A 24851-nucleotide genomic window follows, 5' to 3' on the forward strand; every position below is an offset into this window, starting at 1 on the left:
TCCGCACAGTCCATCCGCTCGACCCTTCCGCACAGTCCATCCGCTCGACCCCGCCGCACAGTCCATCCGCTCGACCCTTCCGCACAGTCCATCCGCTCGACCCCTCCGCGCAGCCCCTCCGCTCGACCCTTCCGCACAGTCCATCCGCTCGACCCCTCCGCGCAGCCCCTCCGCTCGACCCTTCCGCACAGTCCATCCGCTCGACCCTTCCGCACAGTCCATCCGCTCGACCCTTCCGCACAGTCCATCCGCTCGACCCCGCCGCACAGTCCATCCGCTCGACCCCGCCGCACAGTCCATCCGCTCATCCCTCCGCGCAGCCCCTCCGCTCGACCCTTCCGCACAGTCCATCCGCTCGACCCTTCCGCACAGTCCATCCGCTCGACCCCGCCGCACAGTCCATCCGCTCGACCCTTCCGCACAGTCCATCCGCTCGACCCCGCCGCACAGTCCATCCGCTCGACCCTTCCGCACAGTCCATCCGCTCGACCCTTCCGCACAGTCCATCCGCTCGACCCCTCCGCGCAGTCCATCCGCTCGACCCCGCCGCACAGTCCATCCGCTCGACCCTTCCGCACAGTCCATCCGCTCGACCCCGCCGCACAGTCCATCCGCTCGACCCTTCCGCACAGTCCATCCGCTCGACCCTTCCGCACAGTCCATCCGCTCGACCCCTCCGCGCAGTCCATCCGCTCGACCCCGCCGCACAGTCCATCCGCTCGACCCTTCCGCACAGTCCATCCGCTCGACCCCGCCGCACAGTCCATCCGCTCGACCCCGCCGCACAGTCCATCCGCTCGACCCCGCCGCACAGTCCATCCGCTCGACCCCGCCGCACAGTCCATCCGCTCGACCCCGCCGCACAGTCCATCCGCTCGACCCTTCCGCACAGTCCATCCGCTCGACCCTTCCGCACAGTCCATCCGCTCGACCCTTCCGCACAGTCCATCCGCTCGACCCCTCCGCGCAGCCCCTCCGCTCGACCCCTCCGCTCGACCCCTCCACACAGCCCCTCCGCAAAGACCCCTCCGCAAAGACCCTCCGCTCGACCCTTCCACTCAGTCTCCACACTGTGCTTGTGTGCAGGATAGTTTCCCACCACTCCAAAGCTGTGTGTGATAATTCTCTATAGAAGGTGCCACAGATAAGCACTGATGAAGAGAATGAATTTGTAGCCTTAAGTTCTTGGCGCTCCCTGCAATGTCAGTGGACTAAAAAGTGATGGTTTTAATCTTTTCATTAAAAGTAATTCCCAGTTCTCCCTGTGCTTTCTCTCCTGTACTTTGTGTTGCATCCTCCAGAGAGACAGAGAGTCTACGACCTTCAGGCTCATTTCTTTTCTGTTGAGGCGCAGAAAGTGAAGCTGTCGATTCTCAGCACCTGGCAGCAGAAAGCGGAGAGACAGAGAAATGTGAAGATAATGGCAGACGGGATCATGCTGCGCAGGTCTGACACGATTATTACTGCAAGCCAGTGCTGTTTGGATAACCGTAGTGATTCATTGAGCTTAGTCCCAGTAGCTGTCCTCGTACCACCATGGGATGAGAAGTGAATGAATGCGGTGTGTTAAATCTCACCGATTATAATCCTGGGGATCACCACTTGCTCAACATGTGGTACGATGCTCTTTATTTACACTGATTGGGAGCTGGGTTTCCGGCCCATCGCCTGTTAGTACTGTGGAGCTGAGGGTCCCTGGATTACGCTGATGCTGTATCTCACATCAGCAGCAGATCCGTTGTTGGACGGCTGCACTTTGGGTGATTCCCTTTCTGCATCAGAAACACCAATAGATCACCAAGGAAGTACCAGTTGTTTTGATGACAGTAACTGTAAATCTTTAGTTCCTAGCAAGCCTGTGAAATGTTCCTGATTGATATGATTGCTTCCTTGGCGCAGGTATCTGCGGGCTTGGCACTTTGCCACCCTTCAGACAGAAGTGAGGCGGCAGAACCTGTGGGCATTTCAAGCTGGACAGATCCGACGAATACTGTGGGGGGCTTTTAGTTGGTGGAGGTATCACTGTGAGCTCAGGCGCTTCTCGGAGTACCAAAGGGAGCTTCGAACATCACAGAAAGCTGCCCATTGCTGGAGGCAGACGACATTACTGGGCCAAGCTCTCAGACATCGAAACGCAGTCCTTACTCAACTAGTGGGTGAAATATCAGTCTTTTATATGAAAGTAACTAAAACTGAAGAATATGAATTCGTGCATTTCAAAGAAGGCACAATTCCTGCTATATAACAATATGTTCCTTCTATATCATCAGTCATAGAACAAGTGTTAATCTAGGAAATGGGCATTATCTTAAGCCTTAAATTAAAAGGGGAAATAAGGAGATCAATGGTTGGCTTGGGGTTCAACGCTCGAGGCTAACAATCTCACCTGACCCCGAGGACACTGCATTGTTCCGCAGCTGAGCATCAGGGCGTAAGAATTAAATAACCGCTTCTTCTAGCCTTTCATCAAAAATGTAATTCAGCTATTCTGAACAATACCTTTTGTAAGTAGCACGATCCCCTCTGGTGTCATTTCTGTCTGAATACTACCCGGGTCCGACAGCACTCAGCTCACTCAGTGCAGCTTTAATGTACGGTGATATCCTGATTTGTTCAGTTATCTTCAGTCAGCTTCCCTCTGCTTATTCATCTCCCACAGGAAGTTAAACAAAATGAGGAGACTCAAAAGGTCGTAAGATAATTACAGGCAAGAAGCTCCCACAGCCCATCTTAGTTCGTATGTCCAGAAAGACCCTACAGTCCCTCCATCGCAGCATCTCAACGTGCCCAGAATGATGCAGGGTTCTGGACGGATCGGCTCCTTGAGGTGAACTAGCTCATCTCGTTCTGTACTCCCAGAGTCCAAGACACCAGTCAGACTTTCATAGGAACAGGAGTCTGCCATTTACCATCGACACTGCTCCGTCAGTTTGTGAGCCATCACAGTTCCATCTCTATAATCCAATTCCCAGCTCTTTCCCCAATCCATTAACACCCTTACTGCTCAAATAATTATCTCCCTTTTAAATATCTCAATTGATTTTGCATCCATGGCCCACTAAAACATTTGACATCCTCCCAGCCCTTTGTGTGAAGACATTTTTCCTGGTTCACTTTTATACAGTTTAGGTTGATTTATAAGATTCTGCCCCCTTGTCCTAGGTTCCTGTATTGGAGAAACCTTCTGCATCTACCCTGTCAATTCCCACCATAAACACCTCAATCCGATCTCAGTCCCACCTTCACAAGTATCATCCTGGTGAATCATCGCTGGACTCTCTCCAAAGCCACTATATTCTCCCCAAGTTGGAGCACCCAAAATTGAACACAAACTCCTTTTCTTCTTGCCACTGTGGCACATGGACAATTAGTATCACACCAAAACCTCCTCCCACCCTCCCACTCACATCCTTCCCCCTCACATCCATTGACCCGCCCCTCACACAAAACAAACTTTTTAATTTTACTGTTTGAAACAATTTAAAGTCAGTACTTACATTGATTTCTGTGTTTAAGTGGTAAATATTGGTGGTGTTGAGCACATAAATTGGTGAACCTGCTATTTGCTGGTGAATCATCGCTGCTCCCTCCAAAGCCAAGCTGCTGGTCGGGCTGACGTGAGGTGGCATTATCTAATGGTCACCCATGGGAAGCACAACTTCACTGCCAAACTGGAAAGAACTGAGGAGAAAGACTCAGATTTTAAATCTTCCACCAAATAAATCAAATGGGAAGAAAAGAAAGAGTCTCCTCTCGGCATAACACTTGTTGAGTTTCTTTTTCATTTTCTCACTAATTTTTTCCCCATCTCTCCTGAAGGCGCTGACTCTTGCTGGGTACAGTTTCATGAGCAACAGTGTCCTCCGGTATCTCCATGCGTCAGCCTAGGGCGTGGATTCCAGGAGACTTTTTAACCTCCGGGCCGATCTGATCCGACCCGACCTCACCCGATATCCACACACGTATTTTCCGGCAGTATTTAGTGATCAGGAGTGGCTGATTTTCCCCTCTCAACCTAGGGTGATGACAGATGAGGACAAGGTCAGACTCAGCTGCGATGTGTTCCACAGTCACAAACTCACGGTTTAGGCTCAGGCATCATGTGTGAAATTATACCGCAGCGAGAAGCAGAGCTGGAGGAAGGGAGGAGACTGGGTCAGCAACTGAGGTGTTGCCTTGCACTGGACAGTGGCGTTTGCTTTTGTTGGTCCTATTGCTGTTATTTTGCACCATGTTCTCACATGCAAGCAGTGTGTGTTATTGTTCACATGTGGATTTGTTTACAGCTATTCAGCAGTTGGAAGGAAGCAGTCAGGTTATCGCAGCTGTCCCATCAGCTTGCTGGTATCATTGAAGAGAGGCGACTGCAGCTGCTGCTTAACTCCTGGGCCAACTTGGTGAAAGGTGAGAGTGTGCTGGAAATCCTTCTTAAAATTACAAGCTGCTTTTGTTGGTTGTCAGTCTAGAGCTATGACGGAAAGCTGCTCAGAAATGTAATAACTGTTAGAGAAGTTGTGACAGTGGCTCTGTCCCCACACCCATTGGAGGAAATCTGAAACACAAAGAAATGCAGTGAGGTTGTGTCAAAGTGTAAACAAAATTAAAATATGTGAAATCCCAGACTTCAAAATATTCCCGACAACAGCACTGCAACATTTGCAGTTTCATTAATGATTTAGCGCTATTGTTTCAATGCACACCATTATCTCTCACACACACGTGTGTGTTTCTCTTTTCTTACCCTATCCCAGTGAACCACACATATTTTGCACTATTGTTTCAATGCACACCATTATCTGTGTGTGTGTTTCTCTGTTTCTGTGAATCACACATCTTAAAACAACAATGTAAAATCAGTAAACTGTTTTTAAAAAAATTCAGTTATTGCCCACACTCCATCACTTTGGCCCTGAAATAGTTTCTCTAAATTGTGCAGAGCAAGAGTGAATTGTGAGCCAGCGGGATGTAGTACTTTCTGAGTGTGTAGTGTGCGTGTGTGAACCTTGCTGATTGGTTGAAGTGTTTTTGAAAACATTTATTAACGGTGAAATAAATATTTATTTCAAAATACAGTGGCATTCAATTCCCTGCCAATCTGAGTTTTGCAGTCTTGCAGCTCTACTAAATATCATCCCCATATGTTACTGTGGTTCCCATACTTTCACATGAACCATATCCAGGTACATTTCACAAGAAAGTTTTTTAGGAGTGTAAAAGAGGACTGGTGCATTATTTTAATGTTTATCTTTAGGAGGTTACTCTGCAGTTCTGACAGATGGACTAGACTCAATTTATTGCCTTTTCAGATCGAAAGGATCATTGTGCTAGGCAGAGGATGATGATATCTGCAGCACAGCAGCGGGTGATACAGGCTGCATTTCATCAGATGGTGATATTATATCGGAAACAGAAAGAAGCTGTTGGGTTCTACCATCTAACTTTACTGCGCAGGTATGTCTGGTCCACAATAATCCCTTTGCTCTCACACCACTTGCAGCGGTTGAAAGCAGACCCTGCTGCTGTTTGGTTTCCCACTTCTCCATCCCTTGCTTCATCTCACCTCCTCACTGCCAAAAAAAGAACAGAAATTTAAACACACCCCTTGCTGTAGTTGAACACACTTTACATCACAAATCATTAGAATGAAACTTGTGTGTATAGTGGTCTTGAATATGTTCCTAAACTTCATTTTGTTTATTATTTCTACACTTCATAGAAACTGGGTCTATTTTGAAGCTCCCATGTTTAAATTTTACCATTGAATTTCAGTTATCAGCACAGTTTTTCTCTATGGTGCTTCCATGGGCAGCCTTGTGTCACAAGACAGCAAGAGGGAACATTTCACACCTTGTAGTGTCAACTACTGGGCTTCACTGAGACATAACACAGTGTTACAGAGATACAACATAGCTGTATATAATTGGGGTAGAATTATGTATATTACAAGATAATAGTGTTATAGAGGCACAGCACTGCTCTATATAATATTCTGCTGCATATAATATTTTCTTAGAAAAACCATCTGCTGCCTGTTTGAGCTCAGCTAACTCAGCACAATTCAGGGATTAAACCAGGACTTTCCTGGTCCATGTGGTTCCACTCCTTGATGGATAAACTGCCGAGTTTGAATTAGTTTCGTTTCTTATCCATTCTTAGGTCCCTTCTCTTTTGGGTTGGATTTGTACATCAGCAGAAGCAATGGGTGCTGACTGTTTCTGCCCAAGTCTCAGTACTGCAGCTAACCTCAGTATTTGTGACGTGGAGAAATCAGCTGAGCGTACATCGTAAGCTGATCCTACTGGTACAAAGACGGACTGAGCGAATCCTACAGAAAGCACTGCGATCCTGGTACAGGGAGGTAGGAATGGGGAGGCGCACGCTGACTCAGAATTTAATTACTTACTGTTAGATGTTGCTTTCCTGTGATTTTATTCATAAATTATTGAAGTTCAGGATGAGACATTTTGCTCAGTTGCTTCTTCCATGGCCTAGTGGGTAAATGCATCACCCAGTAATGAGCCATTCAAATCAGCAGATCCCAAGTTGGGTCCCTGGTCTGTGTTGAGTTAGCTGATCTCAGTGCTCCTGGGTCACTGGAGGGCAGTCGGAGCCTTTGGCACCCGAGTCCAACAAGAGTTAGCGTCTTCAAGGAGCAAAAATAAGAGGAATGAGGGAGCATTAAACTGTAATCGGAGTTGGTGGTGCAGTAATTTCTGATGGTGCTGGGCATTTAGTGTAAATAGAAGGGAAAGGCCATGCACTAGAGTTTCAGGTAACTCAAAACTGGAGGAGATGAAATGATCCAACGCTTTGCTTGAGTTGCTGGCTATTCTCAGCCCAGGGGAGACCGATGGTTGTTACCTGACGATCTTTATCCGACCGAGTCATTGCTCCCAGCCCAGGAGTAGCTCAATACAATACAGTGTCTGTGCTTCTTTCACAGGTGCAAGCAGTCAGACATCGCTCCAGATATGTGTTCCAGAAATTTGTGTCACGATGGGTTCTTATCGTGTTGGCACAGAAGCAGGCAGATCTGTGGAATGTTCTGGAATATCGGGCAGAGGAGCATTACAGGAATCAATTATGGTGATTAGTCTTACTTTGTTGCAGAAATACTAATGTCGTTGGTTGTCCTAGTTTATAACGTACAGGAGCAGTTTTTATGTGTTGTATGGAAGGGCTGTGTAGGGAAGATGAGTGATGAATGTGCTGACAAGGCGGTTTTATTTTTCCACAGCAAACAATTTCTGATAATCTGGCGGAACAAAACTCTCCTCCAACAATTCCTGGAGAAGAAAAGGATTGAGGAGATGAAAGAGATCTGGAAAGAGTGGAAGAGCTTTACTGTAAGCATGTTAGTGACCAGAGGACTGGTGAGTGAATCACACCAGTACAAATGACTTTTTATTTGTCCAGTTTGCATGAATGTTTTATCTTGTTACATTTACATTTATGTAAATAATTTAATGTCAGTATTCAACAGGAATGATTATAAATAGGCCCCAGCACGGGATTATTTATTGTCCAGCTGTCCTGTTCTAGTTCTCAATGACTGTCAGCAGGGCTATTAACTTGGATTTGTTTTTTTAAAAATTACTTGTATTTGAGAGTCCTTAAGCTGCTTTCATGGTCTGGGCTGTAAACCAGAATCTGGACAAATGACCCTGGAGCCACATAAGAATAATTAAATCTGGGAGTATTTGGAGTTTTAAGTGTCAGCCGTGGCTCAGTGGGTAGCACTCTCACCTCTGAGTCACAAAGTCGTGTGTCCGAGTCCCACTCCAGAGGCTTGAGCACAAAATCTAGGCTGACACTCCAGCGCAGTACTGAGGGAGTCTTTCATATGAGATGTTAAACTGAGGCCTTCTCTGCCCTCTCTGGTGGATGTAAAAGATCCCACGGCACTATTCGAAGAAGTACAGGGGAGTTCTCCCCAGTGTCCTAGCCAATATTTATCTCTCAATCAATGTAACCAAAAACAGATTATCATATCATTCATCTCATCACTGTTTGTGGGACATTGCTGTGCATAAATTGGCTGCTATGTTTCCTGCATTAAACAGTAACTACACTTCAAAAGTACTTCATTGGCTGTGAAGCTTTTGAAGATGTGAAAGGTGCTTTATCAGTGCAAGTTCTTTCCCTTTTCTTTAGTAACACAATGGTGATGATGTACAATGTATGGCGCGTAGCGGAATGAATAGTAATCAGTGCCAGTTAACCCTTGCAATGCTGTACTGTGAAGGGATTGAGGATATCTGCTGCCAAGGACATTGTGGGCTGGATTCTCCTGTTTGGGGAACCTGCCTCCCTGACTCCGCCCCTTGTAGTGCCGAGGGTCTGGCCACAAACCCCAGTGGCGCAACAATGGGACTGAAACGGCCCAACGGTCAAGGGAGCTGCAGCCTCAGCAGAGACTGAGGCCTACACAGCTAACAAAAGGGGGTGAAGAGGCCTCAACTGGGCCCACTCCCTGACCTCGGGGTCACTATCTTGGGCGGTCCTGGGTAGCAGCAGTAACTGAGTGGGATAGAAACGGGTGAAAGACAGGGACCCCACCTTCTGCCGGCATTTTCAGTGGCAGGAAGGGAAAGGGTGCCCAGGGGTGACCTAGGCAAGGGGAGGGGAATTGAGGTCAGGGCAGTGAGGCAATGGTGGTCTTCAGTGTCCGATTTTTGCCTCATTCTCCACTGTTATCCTGCACATTTCAGGTGGATCATGAAGGAGAATCCAATCCCTTGTATATTAAGCTCTTTGGTCACTAATTGCCTCTTCCACCTGCATCACATGGGCTGTCCCGCACTCAGCACACTTACCACTAGCAGTCCTGAGGCTGGCCCAGGTTATTTATCCTCCTCCTCCCTTTCCCTTTCCCTCTCCCTCTCTGGGGAAGCGTGTGATCTCTCCTTGCCTCTGATCAGCTGCTATGGTCAGTAATGTGGTGGACACAGACCCTTCCCCCAACTCCCTGAGCACAGCTTGTTAATACATCACCGAGCTACATAAAAACGTTGATATAGAAATGTACTGATGTAAGGAAGATCTCCGAGAGAAAGTGAGCCTCTCCCAAAATAACCTCCATGTCGAAGCAGCTTCCAGATCTGCTTCGTGCCTCAGATGTTCATTTGTCGAACTGTCAATCATCTTTCTGTGCAGGACTAGGATGATGGGCTCCATCCATCAGTTGAGCATCGTCCTTGTTATATTGACAGATAAACACGAGAAGTGCTACCTCCCTGTGAGTCATAGTGGGGACACTGAATGTTCTTTAAATTACCATTACTCTGGAAGCCATTAGAAGTGAATGGTCAGGCGCTGCTGGTTCGGTGCTCTGTTTGCTGCTCACACTGATTTTCACACTAATGGATGCTTCTCTCCTGCACACAGTGCCAGCAGAGGCTGGAGGAGAAGGCGTGGCAGATGTGGCGGAAACATTTGGTACAGATGCAGGTGTCACGAGCGTTTGCAGCTCAGGACGACAGGATTCTGATGTCGGATGTAGGTACCAGTGTCACAGACCGCACGGCTACAACATCAATCACTGCAATACTTACATATTTTATTTTCAGATTTTACCCCCAGCTCTATGCTCTCCAGAAGGTGCTGATTCTCACTGTTAAATGCCTCCAGTTTCTCACCCAGTGGCCATTCTCCACGTGTGAGCTAGACAGTGTGAGCCCACAGTGAGAGGTGGCAGTGAGGGCTGGCAGCGTATTTGACACACACTCACCTGCATTTTTTCAGCTGAGGTCACTGGACAGAGATCAGGAGCAAGAACCCTGGCTGATTCCCCCTCTCTCTAACCCAGGAGTCACTGAACAGTGATCAGGAGCAGGAACCCTGGCTGATTTCCCCTCTCTCTAACCCAGGTGTCAGTGGTCAATGATCAGGAGCAGGAATCCTGGATGATTTCTCCCTCTCTCTAACGCAGGGGTCACTGTATTATTTCCACTGGTTGGGGAGTCTAGGACTAGGGGACATAGCCTAAAAATTAGAGCCAGGACTTTCAGGACTGAAGTTAGGAAACACTTCTACACGCAAAGGGTGGTAGAAGTTTGGAACTCTCCACCGCAAATAGCAGTAGATGCTAGCTCAATTGTTAGTTTTAAATCTGAGATTGATAGATTTTTGTTAACCAAAGATATTAAAGGATATGAGGCTAAGGAGGGTATATGGAGTTAGGTCACAGATCAGCCATTTTTTTTATTCGTTCATGGGATGTGGGCGTCGCTGGCAAGGCCGGCATTTATTGCCCACCCCTAATTGCCCTTGAGAAGGTGGTGGTGAGCCATCTTCTTGAACCACTGCAGTCCGTGTGGTGAAGGTTTTCCCACAGTGCTATTAGGTAGGGAGTTCCAGGATTTTGACCCAGCGATGATGGGAGGTGCTGTCGAAGAAGCCTTAGTGAGTTGCTGCAGTGCATCCTGTAAATTGTACACACTTCAGCCGCGGTGCGCTGGTGATGAAGGGAGTGACTGTTTAGGGTGGTGGATGGGATGCCAATCAAATGGGCTGCTTTGTCCTGGATGGTGTCAGGTTTCTTGAGCATTGTTGGAGCCGCACTCATCCAGGCAAGTGGAAAGTGTTCCATCACACTCCTGACTTGTGCCTTGTGGATGGTGGAAACGCTTTGGGGAGTCAGGAGGTGAGTCACTCGCTGCAGAATACCCAGCCTCTGACCTGCTCTTGTAGCCACAGTATTTATGTGGCTGGTTCATTTAAGTTTCTGGTCAATGGTGACCCCAAGGATGTGGATGGTGGGCGATTCGGCGATGGTAATGCCATTGAATGTCAAGGGGAGGTGGTTAGACTCTCTCTTGTTGGAGATAGTCATTGCCTGGCACTTGTCTGGCACGAATGTTACTTGCCACTTATCAGCCCAAGCCTGGATGTTGTCCAGGTCTTGCTGCATGTGGGCACGGAATGCTTCATTATCTGAGGGGTTGCGAATGGAACTGAGCACTGCAATCATCAGCGAACATCCCCATTTCTGACCTTATGATGGAGGGAAGGCCGTTGATGAAGCAGCTGAAGATGGTTGGGCCTAGGACACTGCCCTGAGGAACTCCTGCAGCAATGTCCTGGGGCTGAGATGATTGGCCTCCAACAACCATTACCATTTTGTGCTAGGTATGACTCCAGCCACTGGAGAGTTTTCCCCCTGATTCCCATTGACTTCAATTTTACTAGGGCTCTTGATGCCACACTTGGTCAAATGCTGCCTTGATGTCAAGGGCAGTCACTCTCATCTCACCTCTGGAATTCAGCTCTTTTGTCCATGTTTGGACCAAGGCTGTAATGAGGTCTGGAGCCGAGTGGTCCTGGCGGAATCCAAACTGAGCATCGGTGAGCAGGTTATTGATGAGCAAGTGCCACTTGATAGCACTGTCGACGACACCTTCCATCACTTTGCTGATGATTGAGAGTAGACTAATGGGGTGGTAATTGGCCGGATTGGATTTGTCCTTTTTGTGGACAGGACATACCTGGGCAATTTTCCACATTGTCAGGTATATGCCAGTGTTGTAGCTGTACTGGAACAGCTTGGCTAGAGGCACAACTAGTTGTGGAGCACGCCTTCAGCACTCCAGCCCAAACAGCTAATGCAGCTGTCGGGACCCATAGCCTTTGCTGTATCCAGTGTACTCGGCCGTTTCTTGATATCACGTGGAGTGAATCGAATTGGCTGAAGACTGGCTTCTCTGATGGTGGGGATATTGGGAAGAGGCCGAGATAGATCATCCACTCGGCACTTCTGGCTGAAGATGGTTGCAAACGCTTCAGCCTTGTCTTTTGCACTCACATGCTGGACTCTCATTGAATGGCAGCACAAGCTCGAGGGGTAAAATGGCCTACTCCTGTTCCTATGTTCCTATCAGAAGCATGGACCCTGGCTGATTTCCCCTAATTCTAACCCAGAGGTCACTGGCCAGCGATCAGGAGCAGGAACTTTGGCTGATTTCGCCCTCCCTAATCCAGGTGTACTGAGGCCAATTGTAGCCCCGACTACTGCCCTGGATGAGATTAGTCACAAGTCGAGGAGGGAACCTGGGTGATATATTTTTTTTCTATTCGTTCATGGGATGTGGGCGTCGCTGGCGAGGCCGGCATTTATTGCCCATCCCTAATTGCCCTTGAGAAGGTGGTGGTGAGCCACCGCCTTGAACCGCTGCAGTCCGTGTGGTGAAGGTTCTCCCACGGTGCTGTTAGGAAGGGAGTTCCAGGATTTTGACCCAGCGATGATGAAGGAACGGCGATATATTTCCAAGTCGAGATGGTGTGTGACTTGGAGGGGAACGTGCAGGTGGTGTTGTTCCCATGTGCCTGCTGCTCTTGTCCTTCTAGGTGGTAGAGGTCGCGGGTTTGGGAGATGCTGTCGAAGAAGCCTTGGCGAGTTGCTGCAGTGCATCCTGTGGATGGTACACACTGCAGCCGCTGTGCGCCGGTGGTGAAGGGAGTGAATGTTTAGGGTGGTGGATGGTGTGCCAATCAAGCGGGCTGCTTTGTCCTGGATAGTGTCGAGCTTCTTGAGTGTTGTTGGACCTGCACTCATCCAGGCAAGTGGAGAGTATTCCATCACACTCCTGACTTGTGCCTTGTAGATGGTGGAAAGGCCTTGGGGAGTCAGGAGGTGAGTCACTCGCCACAGAATACCCAGCCTCTGACCTGCTCTTGTAGCCACAGTATTTATGTGGCTGGTCCAGTTAAGTTTCTGGTCAATGGTGACCCCCAGGATGTTGATGGTGGGGGATTCGGCACTGGTAATGCCATTGAATGTCAAGGGGAGGTGGTTAGACTCTTGTTGGAGATGGTCATTGCCTGGCACTTGTCTGGTGCGAATGTTACTTGCCACTTATCAGCCCAAGCCTGGATGTTGTCCAGGTCTTGCTGCATGTGGGCTCGGACTGCTTCATTATTTGAGGGGTTGCAAATGGAACTGAACACTGTGCAATCATCAGCGAACATCCCCATTTCTGACCTTATGATGGAGGGAAGGTCATTGATTACTCACTGAGCTATTCATTCACAGTTATTAACTGCTGACAACTTCTGCCTGAACCTCTTAGAATTTGATTTTTGCTCCTTTAAGTCCAGTCCAATTTTTCTTTCTGTCTCTTTTATCTCTTTCTCTTAATCCAGTCTTTCTTTCCCTCTTTATTTCTCTTTCTGTACCTGATTTGACATTAAATTCACTATTGTAACTTACACTTCCTGGTTCAGACTCTGCGCTGCTTATTAACGATTCTTCAATCTGATTGGTTATGGCGATACACTGTTGCTTGCCCTGTTCACACAGGTCCCAGATGCCCTGTAGAAGTCTATGGGCAACTCCAAGTCTAATGAATGGCAGGCGCCGATCATTCGCTGCTCACAGCAAAATCTGGACCATTAAGTTATATATTTGCACGATATGAAGCTGATCCTCGTACGCACTGTAGCCACTCGCTGCACTAATGAATAAGCGTTTCTGCTTTACCCTCAGGTTTTCACTGCGTGGCGCAGCTTGTCCATTGTAAAACAGGACGACCCACGATTACAGCAAGGGGAAGAATGAATATCATGCTCCGGCAGTCTGGCTGGAGGCTTCTGACTGTCTTTGCTTGTGGAGGTGAACAGAAGGCTGAATCCATGGATTATCAAAACCTTTGCAATCTGTTCCGGCTGTGGACAAGAGCCTTGTGTGTTCAGTGTTAGTCTGTCCTTGTTCCTCTTCAATGGGTTTCTAATCCCAGTTGAGCAATTTGGAGGCTGTGCATTTCCTTAGAGAGGGTAAAGGGGAGCCTGATGTCTTGCTTTGTAATCTGCCAGTGACTAGACTGCAAGCAGCATCGCAGAGACCTGAGGTGGGGTCAGTGGCCTGTGGTCCTGCCCAGGGAGTGGTTCATGGCACTGGGGGATCTACCGAGGGGGAAATTGTATTTTGGCCACTTTCCAAAATGGAATCAATTTGAAATCATAAAAATGTTTTCTCTCCAATCTCTCTCACTGATCCTTGTACGTGGACCTAATCTGTCAGCACCAATCCTTGCCTTTAATGTTTCTTTTACACTAGCTGTACTTTGTGTGTTTTTAATTAAATGTTTTTAAGTTACTTTATAAAATTTACACAAAAATTAAACTCTGTAATTTAGAATATTTTAGAATTTCTGTTCCTTGTTAATCCCTGTGTTTAATTCTGCTGCAATATGAATATATTATTCAGAACTGTTTGGCCTTTTAATTTTTGTTTTCTTGATGCTCAATTTCCAATATCTGGCACAGCAATGAGTTTGTGTAGTTGCCTGTTTTTATTGGTATTTCTAGACCCAGTCCCTCACTGTACAGGCCTGTGTGTGTGTACTACAGTGAAGCTGTGGACAAATACAGTCGGATATATTAAACGGACTGGCTGCCTCCCATTTGTCCGAGTGCTAATCTTGGAACAAGGTTCAAACCGAGGCTTTATTTGGGTTTGAAGTTTTCTGCTCATCTCTCTCCAGATTCCTTTAGATGCGATTATATTGACAGGGGAAGATGCAGCTGAATGAGGGGTAATTAGATCTGGTTTCTACTTAAAGGAAAAAGGATTCCTCTTCTTTTCTAAATTATCCATGATTTGTGGACTTATGCTTCATTGAAAGGAGCTGCCCCAGACAGGAAGAATTCCCATTTTTTTTTGATGTGAGTCTCTTCTTGAGGAAGGAGGTTCATTATGGAAAATTTCAAACGCATCTGTGTGCGCACGTGTCTGTGCGCAAACGTGTCTGTGTGCACACTAGTCATGTGAACAGGAAAAGCCCATTCAGCCCCTCAAGCCTGTTACACCGTTCTATAAGGTCACGGCTGATATGTACCTTAACTCCATTTTCCCACTGTTGCTCCATATCCCTTGATACCCAACAGAAATCTATTGATGTAACATGATGGCCTTTAAATGATGGTTGAAATGAAGCCACATGTTGAGCAGGGACTTGCTGTCGAGGCGAGGACCTGATTTACTACATTTACGGATTTTGTTTTTCAATGAAGCCTTTTTAATTCTTACTAATTTCAAAGAGATAGAATGGGTCCGCGTCATTTATGGAATCATGTCTCGCTGAAACCCTTAAAAAGATTACAGCAATTGGAAGTGCGGGAGATGGGAGACTTGTTCAACAAGAGACTGAGATCTGAGACAGTCACTGCTGAGGTCCAAGGATAGACTGCTTGCTCAGATTTGATGCATGTGAGTGTGAGGGAGGTCCCACAGGTTGTTGTGTATCTCCCATATTAGTACAGAACTGGGTGAATTTGTAACTCCCCTCACACATGCAACAAGACTGCATGACTGTTCCGTTCCTGAGCCTTGAGTGACATCTCATCAAACAATGCCGCCAGGTTAGAAACATAGAAAATAGGAGCAGGAGTAGGCCATTTGGCCCTTCGAGCCTGCTCCGCCATTCAATATGATCATGGCTGATGCTCTATCTCAATACCATATTCCCACTCTCTCCCCATACCTCTTAATGCCTTTTGTGTCTCGAAATCTATCTAGCTCCTTCTAAAATATATTCAGTGACTTGGCCTCCACAGCCCTCTGTGGTAGAGAATTCCACAGGTTCACCACCCTCTGCGTGAAGAAATTTCTCCTCATCTCAGTCCTAAATGTCCTACCCCGTATCCTGAGACTGTGACCCCTCGTTCTGGACCCCCCAGCCAGGGGAAACATCCTCCCTGCATCCAGCCTGTCCAGCCCTTTCAGAATTTTATATGTTTCAATGAGATCCCCTCTCATTCTTCTAAACAAGAGGGAATACAGGCCAAGTCGACCAACCTCTCCTCATACGACAGTCCTGCCATCCCAGGATTCAGTCTGGTGAACCTTCGCTGCACTCCCTCTATGGAAAGTGTATCCTTTCTTAGGTAAGGAGACCAAACTGCAAACAATACTCCAGGTGCGGTCTCACCAAGGCCTTGTATAACTGCAGTAAGACATCCCTGCTCCTGTACTCAAATTCTCTTCCAATGAAGGCCAACATACCATTTGCCTTCATAACTGCTTGCTGCACCTGCATGTTTGTTTTCAGTGACTGGTGTACAAGGACACCCAGGTCTCTTTGTACATCAACATTCCCCAATCTATCACCATTTAAATAATGTTCTGCCTTTCTGTTTTTCCTTCTGAAGTGGATAACTTCACATTTATCCACATTATACTGCATCTGCCATGTATTTGCCCACTTACTCAACTTGTCCAAATCACCTTGAAGCCTCTTTGCATCCTCCTCACAATTCACGATCCCTCCTAGTTTTGTGTCGTCAGCAAACTTGGAAATATTACATTTGGTTCCCTCATCCAAAGCACTGATCCCTGCAGCACCCCACTAGTCACTGCCTGCAACCCCGAAAAAGACCCATTTATTCCTACTCTCTGCTTCCCGTCTGTTCTCCAATTTTCAATCCATGCCAGTATATTACCACCAATCCCATGTGCTTTAATTTTGCACACTAACCTCTTATGTGGGACTTTATCAAAGGCCTTCTGAAAATCCAAATAAACCACATCCACTGGTTCTCCCTTATCTATTCTACCACTTACACCCTCAAAAAACTCCAGTAGGTTTGTCAAACATGATTTCCCTTTCATAAATCCATGTTGACTTTGTCTAATCCCGTTGATATTTTCTAAGTGTCCTGTTATCACATCCTTTATAATAGACTGTAGCATTTTCCCTGCTACTGATGTTAGGCTAACTGGTCTGTAATTCCCTGTTTTCTCTCCCTCCTTTTTTAAATAGTGGGGTTATATTGGCCACCCTCCAATCTGCAGGAACTGTTCCATAATATATAGATTTTTGGAAGATGACAACTAATGCATCCAGTATTTCCATGGCTACCTCTTTTAGTACTCTGGGATGCAGGTTATCAGGTCCTGGGGATTTATCGGCTTTCAGTCCCATTAATTTCTCCAGCACTATTTTTTTTACTAATACTAATTTCCTTTAATTCCTCCTTCTCACTAGTCCCTTGGTTCCCTAGCATTTCTGGGAAATTAATTGTGTCCTCTTCTGTGAAGGCAGAACCAAAGTATTTGTTTAATTCTGCTGACATTTCCCTATTCCCCGTTATAAATTCTCCCGGTTCTGACTGTATGGGACCTACATTTGTCTTCACTAATCTTTTTCTTTTTACATACTTGTAGAAGCTTTTACAGTCCACTTTTATGTTCCTTGCAAGTTTACTCTCATACTCTATTTTTCCCCTCTTAATCAATCTCTTGGTCCTTTTTTGCTGAATTCTAAACTGCTCCCAATCCTCAGGCTTGCTACTTTTTCTGGCAACTTTATATGACTCCTCTTTGGATCTAATACTATCCTTAATTTCTTTTGTTAGCCATGGTTGGGCTGCATTTCCTTTTGTGTTTTTGCGCCAGAAAGGATTGTATAATTGTTGCAATTCATGCATTCATTCCTTAAATGTTAGCCATTGCCTATCCACCATCATGCCTTTTAATGAAGCTTCCCAATCTATCATAGCCAACTCACTCCTCATACCTTCGTAGTTTCCTTTGTTTAGATTTAGGACCCTAGTTTTGGATTGGACTACGTCACTTTCCATCTTAATGAAGAATTCTATCATGTTATGGTCACTCTTCCCTAAAGGACCCCGCACAACAAGATTATTAATTAACCCTTCTCATTGCACAATACTCAATCTAGGATAGCCTGTTCCCTCGTTGGCTCCTCAATGTACTGGTCTAAAAAACCATTTCGTACACACTCCAGGAATTCATCCTCCACAGTATTATTGCTAATTTGGTTTGGCTAGTCAAGATGCAGATTAAAGTCACCCATGATTACCCATGTTTCATGCATCTCTAATTTCCTGTTTGATCCCATCCCCTACATTACCACTACTGTTTGGAGGCCTATAGACAACTCCCACCAGTGTTTTCTGCCCCTTGTGCTTCTTAACTCCACCCAGACTGATTCTAAATCTTGATTTCCTGAACCAATATTCTTTCTCACTATTGCTCTGATTTCATCCTTTACTAACAATGCTACCCCACCTCCTTTTCCTTTTTGCCTGTCCTTCCTAAATATGGAATACCCTTAGATATTCAGCTCCCAGCCTTGGTCACCCTGCAGCCATGTCTCTGTAATTGCTATTGTATCATATCCGTTTAGATCTATTTGCGCTGTTAATTCGTCTACCTTATTATGAATGCTTTGTGCATTCAGATACAGTGCCTTTATGTTTGTCTTTTTAATACTTTTACACATCTTAACATTTTTTTGTACTATGGTGCTATATGTCTTATTACCATTTTTTCTTACTCGGACCCTATTTGTTGTCTTTTGTTTGTACGCTCTGTTCCTTCCTGATACAATCTGGCTATCCTTACTCCAGTCACTTTCCTGCTCTGCTTCTTTGTCTTTTCTCTTTCGCATTCTAGATTTCTCTCCACTGGAACCCCCCCCTTCTTATTTAGTTTAAAGCCCCATCTACATCCCTAGTTATTCGATTCGCTAGAATTCTAGTCCCAGCACGGTTCAGATGTAGCCTGTCCCAACGGAACAGCTCCCTTTCCCCAGTACTGGTGCCAGTGCCCCATGAATCGAAACCCACTTCTCCCACACCAATCTTTGAGCCACGCATTCATCTCCCTGATCCTATTGATCCTATGCCAATTTGCTTGTGGCTCAGGTAATAATCCAGAGATTATTACCTTTGTGGTTCTACTTTTAAATATAGCCCCAAGCTGCTCAAACTCTCTCAGCAGAACCTTTTTCTTAGTCCTACCTATGTCGTTGGTACCTACGTGGACCACGACAACTGGATCCTCCCCCTCCCACTCCAAGTTCTTCTCCAGCCCGGAGGAGATGTCCTTAACCCTGGCACCGGGTAGGCAACATAGCCTTTGGGACTCATGCTCCTGGCTGCAGAGCACAGTGTCTATCCCCCTAACTATACTGTCGCCTACTACAACCACCTTCCTTTTCACTCCCCCCACTTGAATGGCTTCCTGTACCACGGTGCTGTGGTCAGTTTGCTCGTCCTCCCTGCAGTTCCTGCACACTTGTCCATAAGGGTTGCAAGAATCTCAAATCTATTGGACAAGTGCAGGGACTGAGGCTCCTGCAATACTACCTCCTGGATCCCCGTACCTGCCTCACTCGCAGTCACACCCTCCTGTCCCTGACCACGTGGCAATTCTAAAGTATTTAATCTAAGGGGTGTGGCTGCCTCCCCGAGCAAAAGGTCCAGGTAACTTTCTCCCTCCCTGATGTCTTGCAACGTCCGCAGCTCGAACTCCAGCTCCTCAACTCGGAGCCGAAGTTCCTCGAGCTGCAGACACTTACTGCAGATATAGTCGCCCTGGACGAAAATGTCCAGAAGCTCCCACATATTGCAGCAGCAACACATCTCCTGTTCTCCCATTATTTTATTTATTTAATTAATCAATTTAGTGTTAATCAAATTTTTACCTTGTTTAATTAGATTAATTAAATTAAGTTTAGTTTTTAAAATTTAGTTATATGCTATATGTTAACTTAAAACTTAGCCCACAGTCACTACCAATCACTTACCTGCCTCACCTGTGACGTCACACTGCAGTTTTCTCTTGTTGCAGGTCTGCTGCTGCTTTTATCCCCATTCTCGGTCTGCTGCTGCTCTGCGGAAAAAGTTAGGAAAAGCAAGGCAAAGCAGCACCTCCTTCCCCCACTTCACCAAACTCCCACACTTACCAAACTCTCAAGTTTCTAACTCTGTGCCCGCTGCACTCGAAGGCCCCTGTATTTCTACTGTTTGTGACTCAGATGAGTCAGCCCTGCTCTGCTACTGTTTCAGGAACCAGTTTAATCTAGCTAACCAATTAACTAACTACAGCAGCTCTCCAGTAGGAGAGTTTGCTTGTTTGTCTCTGCTTAAGCCTGACAGAAACTTAAAAATTTAAAGTTTAAAATTAAACAGTTGATAGCAATTTACACTAGATTTTAAAAGAGATTACCCTTAAACTCCCACCTTTCGTTCTTCACCTTCCGTTTGCTGTCGAGTTTTTTGAGGGTTATGGATTTTAAGGGCTCACTTGCTGTATGCAGCCTTTCTAATGGGCACAGAATACCCTGGAACAAAGTCGAGCAGGCTCGAGGGACCATATGGCCTACTTCTGTTCCTATTTCTTATGTTCTATCCTGAGCAGATTTTAAAAATATCTCAATGCAGATGCAAAATCATTTTCACAAACATACATCAGAATCACTGTGCAACTGTCTGCTTAAATATGGAACATATTGGGCTGGATTTTGCTGTGAAAATAACGGTGAGGCTAAGAACGGTCACTTATTTACGCGCAAATCAGATGGCAACTTCCAGCGATCTCACATGCGCAGTTAAACGTGAAAATCCGGAAGTTGCTGTCTGAGATGCGCTGTCCCTCAGTAAACTGCGCGAAAACGGCATCTAGTGTAAATTGCTATCAACTGTTTAATTTTAAACTTTAAATTTGAATGACTCACCATTCAAATACATTGAACGGCATGAAGTTCCTGCACTGATCACGTAGATATGGATTAAACTCGCCACAGAAAGTATGGGCTTGTCCATTCCAGTCTAAGTACTCTTTTAACAACATCGTAATTCTTAATTACTGCCAAACAACCTCTCTGGCACTGAAAATTACAAGTGTAGAGTCTCATTCCTTCAGGTTTTAATTATTGTTGGAGATTTTTTTTTAAATTAAATTTTTAAAACTTTTTCTTTGTCTCTTTTATCTCTCTCTCTTAATCCAATCTTTCTTTCCCTCTATTGCTTTCTGTGCCTGATTTGACATTGAATTCACTATTCTAACTTACACTTCCTGGTTCAGATTCTGCATTGTTCACTAACGATTCTTCAATCTGATCGGGGTCTGTACTAGGACCGCTGCTTTTTATGATATATATTAATGACTTGGATTTGGGTGTACAGGGCACAATTTCAAAATTTGCAGATGACACAAAACTTGGAAGTGTAATGAACAATGAGGAGGATAGTGATAGACTTCAAGAGGACATAGACAGACTGGTGGAATGGGCGGACACGTGGCAGATGAAATTTAATTCAGAAAAGTGCGAAGTGATACATTTTGGTAGAAAGAAGGAGGAGAGGCAATATAAACTAAAGGGTACAATTCTAAAAGGGGTGCAGGAACAGAGAGATCTAGATACATGTGTACAAAGCTTTGAAGGTGGCAGCACAGGTTGAGAAAGCAGTTAAAAAAGCATACAGGATCCTGGGCTTTATAAATAGAGGCATAGAGCAGAAAAGCAAGGAGAATATGATAAATCTTTATAAAACACTGGTTCACCCAAAATTGGAGTATTGTGTCCAGTTCTGGGAACAGCACTTTTGGAAGGATGTGAAGGCCTTAGAGAGGGTGCAGAAGAGATTTACTAGAATGGTTCCAGGGATGAAGGACTTCAGTTACATGAATAGACTGGAGAAGCTGGGGTTGTTCTCCTTAGAGCAGAGAAGTTTGAAAGGAGATTTTATAGAGGTACAAAGCGAGTGGTTAAGATCTGGAATGCACTGCCTGAAGGGGTGGTGGAAGCAGGTTCAATCGTAGCTTTCAAAAGGGAATTGAATAAGTACTTGAAGAGAAAAAATTTGCAGGGCTACAGGGATAGGGTGGGGGAATGGGGCTAGCTGGATTGCTCTTGCACGGACTTGATGGGCCGAATGGCCTCTTTCCATGCTGTAACCTTTCTATGATTGGTTAAGGAGATACACAGTTGCTTGCCTGTTCACACAGGTCCCAGATGCCCTGTAGAGAGTGCTGCGGTATTTGGGATGTCCTGCTGACAGCAACTTGACGTGCAAAACCCCATAGAAAGTCTTTGGGCAAAGGCAAGTTCATTCGCTGCTCACAGCAAAATATGGGCCATTGTATCTATTGAAGATACTTTCCAAAACAGGCATCTAATGTAAAGTAGGAGCAGAAACTAACCGAACATTCGTCCTTCATCCAGAATCTCCTTTAGTAACACCAAGAGTTCATTGTAGAAAAATAAATCTTCTGCTGTTCTCTTCAAAATTAAATCCGTCACATTTCAAAACATTCATTCTTTTTAAAATTGTTCTGGTTTTCTCTTGACGTCACTGACTTGCGCTGGGCACAATTTCTTAAAAGCACCAGTTACCCTTCAGGACCTCACTCAAGTAGCCATTAGTCATATGTGAGCGAGTGTGCTGGGTATTAGACTATGGAGGGCATCACAGGCAAGCCTGATCCTGTCCTCACCCAATGTCCCCTCACACAGACACACAGCCACACACACACACATAGACGCTCACAGACACACACTCACAGACTCATGGCCATGCGCACAGACACACACAAACACTTTATAGCAGGAGTCACTGGATAGTGATTAGGAGCATAAATCCTGGCTGATTTGATTTTTTTGTTCCCTTCAGGATCCCTATTGACACCCTACCTGATATCAGGCAATTCAGCACAGACCAGGGATCACATTACAGGTGCAGTTACTGACTGAACTAAACTCCTTCCCAACCTGAGGAATGTGCTTTGAGCTGTAGGAGCCGGTCTCTGAGCTCCACTTATTCCTATTAGAAGTGAGTGTGACAGTTCTTTGTTGCTGTGCCATACCTTGGTATAATGCGGTGGTTTGTCTGGGTGGGGGATAATCCAGGATCTGTATCAAAAGTCCTCCTCCTGTAGGCCAGTGATGGATTGAACTTTCAGACTTAATGAAAAGATCTGTGGCTGAAACTCCTTTAGGAATGAATACAAAACTTAAATAAATCCAGCAAAGCCTGTAAAACTGGAATACTGAAAACTGAAATAAAAACAGAAAGGAAGAAAAAGACTTACATTTCTACAGCGCCTTTCACGACCTCAGGACGTCCCAAAGCGCTTTACAGCCAATGAAGTACTTTTGAAGTGTAGTTGCTGTTGTAATGTAGGAAATACGGCAGCCAATTTGTGCATAGTAAGCTCCCACAAACAGCAGAGATAAATGACCAGATAATCTGTCTCAGTCCTGTCTCAGTCCTGTTAATTGATGGATAAATTTTGGCCAGGGCACCAGAGAGAACTCCCCTGCTCCTCTTCGAAATAGTGCCATGGGATCTTTTACATCTACCTGAGAGGGCAGATGGGACCTCAGTTTAACGTCTCATCAGAAAATGCTGCAGATACACAACAGCTAAGTCAGCTTCTGAAAGAGAAACACGTTAACGTTTTGGTATAACTCTTTGTCTCTTTGTCAATTTTGAACTATCAACCTGTCTTTTTTGGATACTGACTGACCTGTTGTGTATTTCCAGCATTTTCTGTTTTCAAATCTCACTGAGCCTTTGCTGAACACGTCTTGTGCTGACATCAGAGAGTTTTGTGTTTGATATAGAATAAGCTGATTATGCTGAGGGACAGATTTGTGAACAGCTGGTGTTGCTGGAATTCATTCCTGAGGTGGGTCTGGCTGGTGTTGCACATTACTGCCGTGCAAGACATTCATTCAGTTTGTGAACTCAGTGCCCTCACCAAACTCACTCACTGGTTCACAGGCCACAAAGTCTGATTCCTACCCCTTACCATCAATCAGGCGCATGTGCTACAGCAACAAACTGCTCGTGTTCAGGAAAAAGTCCCGAAGAGCTGAACGTTAAAGAGGACAAAACAGAATAATGAACAGGAGTAGAAAAGTGAAGAAATGGAGAGGGCAGGGGTGATGGCTGCATCTCAGAGGGAGGCACTTTCAGTCATCTCAGTTATTAGCTAACACACATTGAGCATATTTCAGGTAACAGCCAGAACGTGTGAACAGTGACGCACAGCAACATGTGATGAGTCTGACTACATTAAACAACATAGGTGACCGTTCCAACCTGTGCACAACCACGCCATGAGAATTGAGATCAAATTCATATAAGGTATCGAGAACTGACTGTACATTATACTTGGAGTAACAGAGTGGTGTTACATGCAGGATACCAGAGCTAGTTGTGTATTACACATATAAGTTATGACTGACACAAGTATGTGCAGATGTAATGAAAGAAATAGATTGCAGGCAGATCATGATGCGAGGGGGCAATGGGCCCTTATCTGGTATCCTGAGTGCAACACACACCTAGCTCTGGTATCCTGAGTGGAGGTTGATGCACGTGGGTAGGGGAACTTCGAGCGGGTGTAAACCATGCAGGGTGGGTGCTCAAGGCTGCTGAGTGGGAGAAGGACCTGGAAGTTATTATGTACAAGTTATTGAAAGTCCAAGAGCCATGCCGTGAGACAGTTGCAAAAGCAAAGAGGGCCTCAGGGTGTATAAGAGGACAAATAAATATAAAACAAGAAGCACCCTCCTGTCTTTGAGGCCTTGGTCAGGGTATGTCCCCTCACACAGTGGGTGATGTACAGGCCCTGGGAAAGATGCAGAGGAGGCCACTAGATTGATACATAGTTTAAAGGCCCTCACTTACTAGGATGGGCTGAGAGAGTTGGGGCTGTTTTACTTTAGAAAGGCTTCGAGGAGATTTGATTTGCGGTCTATAAAATAATGAAAGGAGTAGACTGGGTCCAGTGGACAGCCTATTCGAGCTTGCTAGGCCGGGGAGGACCAGGGGACAAAAGTACAAATTACGTAAGGACAGAACTAGATTAGATCGCAAAGGTCATCAACCTCTGGAGTAAGTTGCTGTCTCGTACAGTGACTGTGGGTTTGCTGCGTGCACTCAGGTGGGAGCTGGATGAGCTGAGATTGGCCGAGATCTGTCCACATAGACAGTAGATGGGTTACTGGGGGCCATGTCACTGTCACTGTGACCTCCTGGAGTTTGAAAACCTTTAGGGGTCGAAAACGAATCTCCTGAAGTTTTTCCTAAATTGG

General features: G+C 45.8%; 1 protein-coding gene and 1 long non-coding RNA gene across 4 annotated transcripts in view; one reads left to right on the forward strand and one right to left on the reverse strand.

Annotated features, from left to right (window-relative positions):
• LOC137300895 (uncharacterized) overlaps positions 1-14381 on the forward strand; it is a 51058-nt gene extending 36677 nt beyond the window's left edge. Inside the window, exons 12-20 of one of the 3 annotated variants that reach the window (XM_067970150.1) lie at positions 1302-1446; positions 1900-2152; positions 4287-4404; positions 5307-5451; positions 6157-6358; positions 6944-7086; positions 7238-7346; positions 9388-9498; positions 13484-14381. In XM_067970150.1, coding sequence (XP_067826251.1) covers positions 1302-1446; positions 1900-2152; positions 4287-4404; positions 5307-5451; positions 6157-6358; positions 6944-7086; positions 7238-7346; positions 9388-9498; positions 13484-13555 — 1298 coding nt within the window. In that variant the 3' untranslated portion in view covers positions 13556-14381. Of the gene's footprint in view, positions 1-1301; positions 1447-1899; positions 2153-4286; positions 4405-5306; positions 5452-6156; positions 6359-6943; positions 7087-7237; positions 7374-9387; positions 9499-13483 lie in introns of those variants that run through there. The other 2 variants (XM_067970149.1, XM_067970151.1) reach the window with 2 other exon arrangements.
• Positions 1003-22736, reverse strand: LOC137300896 (uncharacterized). Its single transcript, XR_010958182.1, has 3 exons — positions 22613-22736; positions 3498-4552; positions 1003-1380 (listed from the first exon to the last, which is right to left on the reverse strand). It is a non-coding gene; the product is annotated as an uncharacterized lncRNA (long non-coding RNA).
• Positions 22737-24851: the final 2115 nt, after the last annotated feature.

This window comes from Heptranchias perlo, chromosome 32 (genome assembly GCF_035084215.1).
Source record: "Heptranchias perlo isolate sHepPer1 chromosome 32, sHepPer1.hap1, whole genome shotgun sequence".
Classification (NCBI taxonomy): Eukaryota; Metazoa; Chordata; class Chondrichthyes; order Hexanchiformes; family Hexanchidae; genus Heptranchias; species Heptranchias perlo.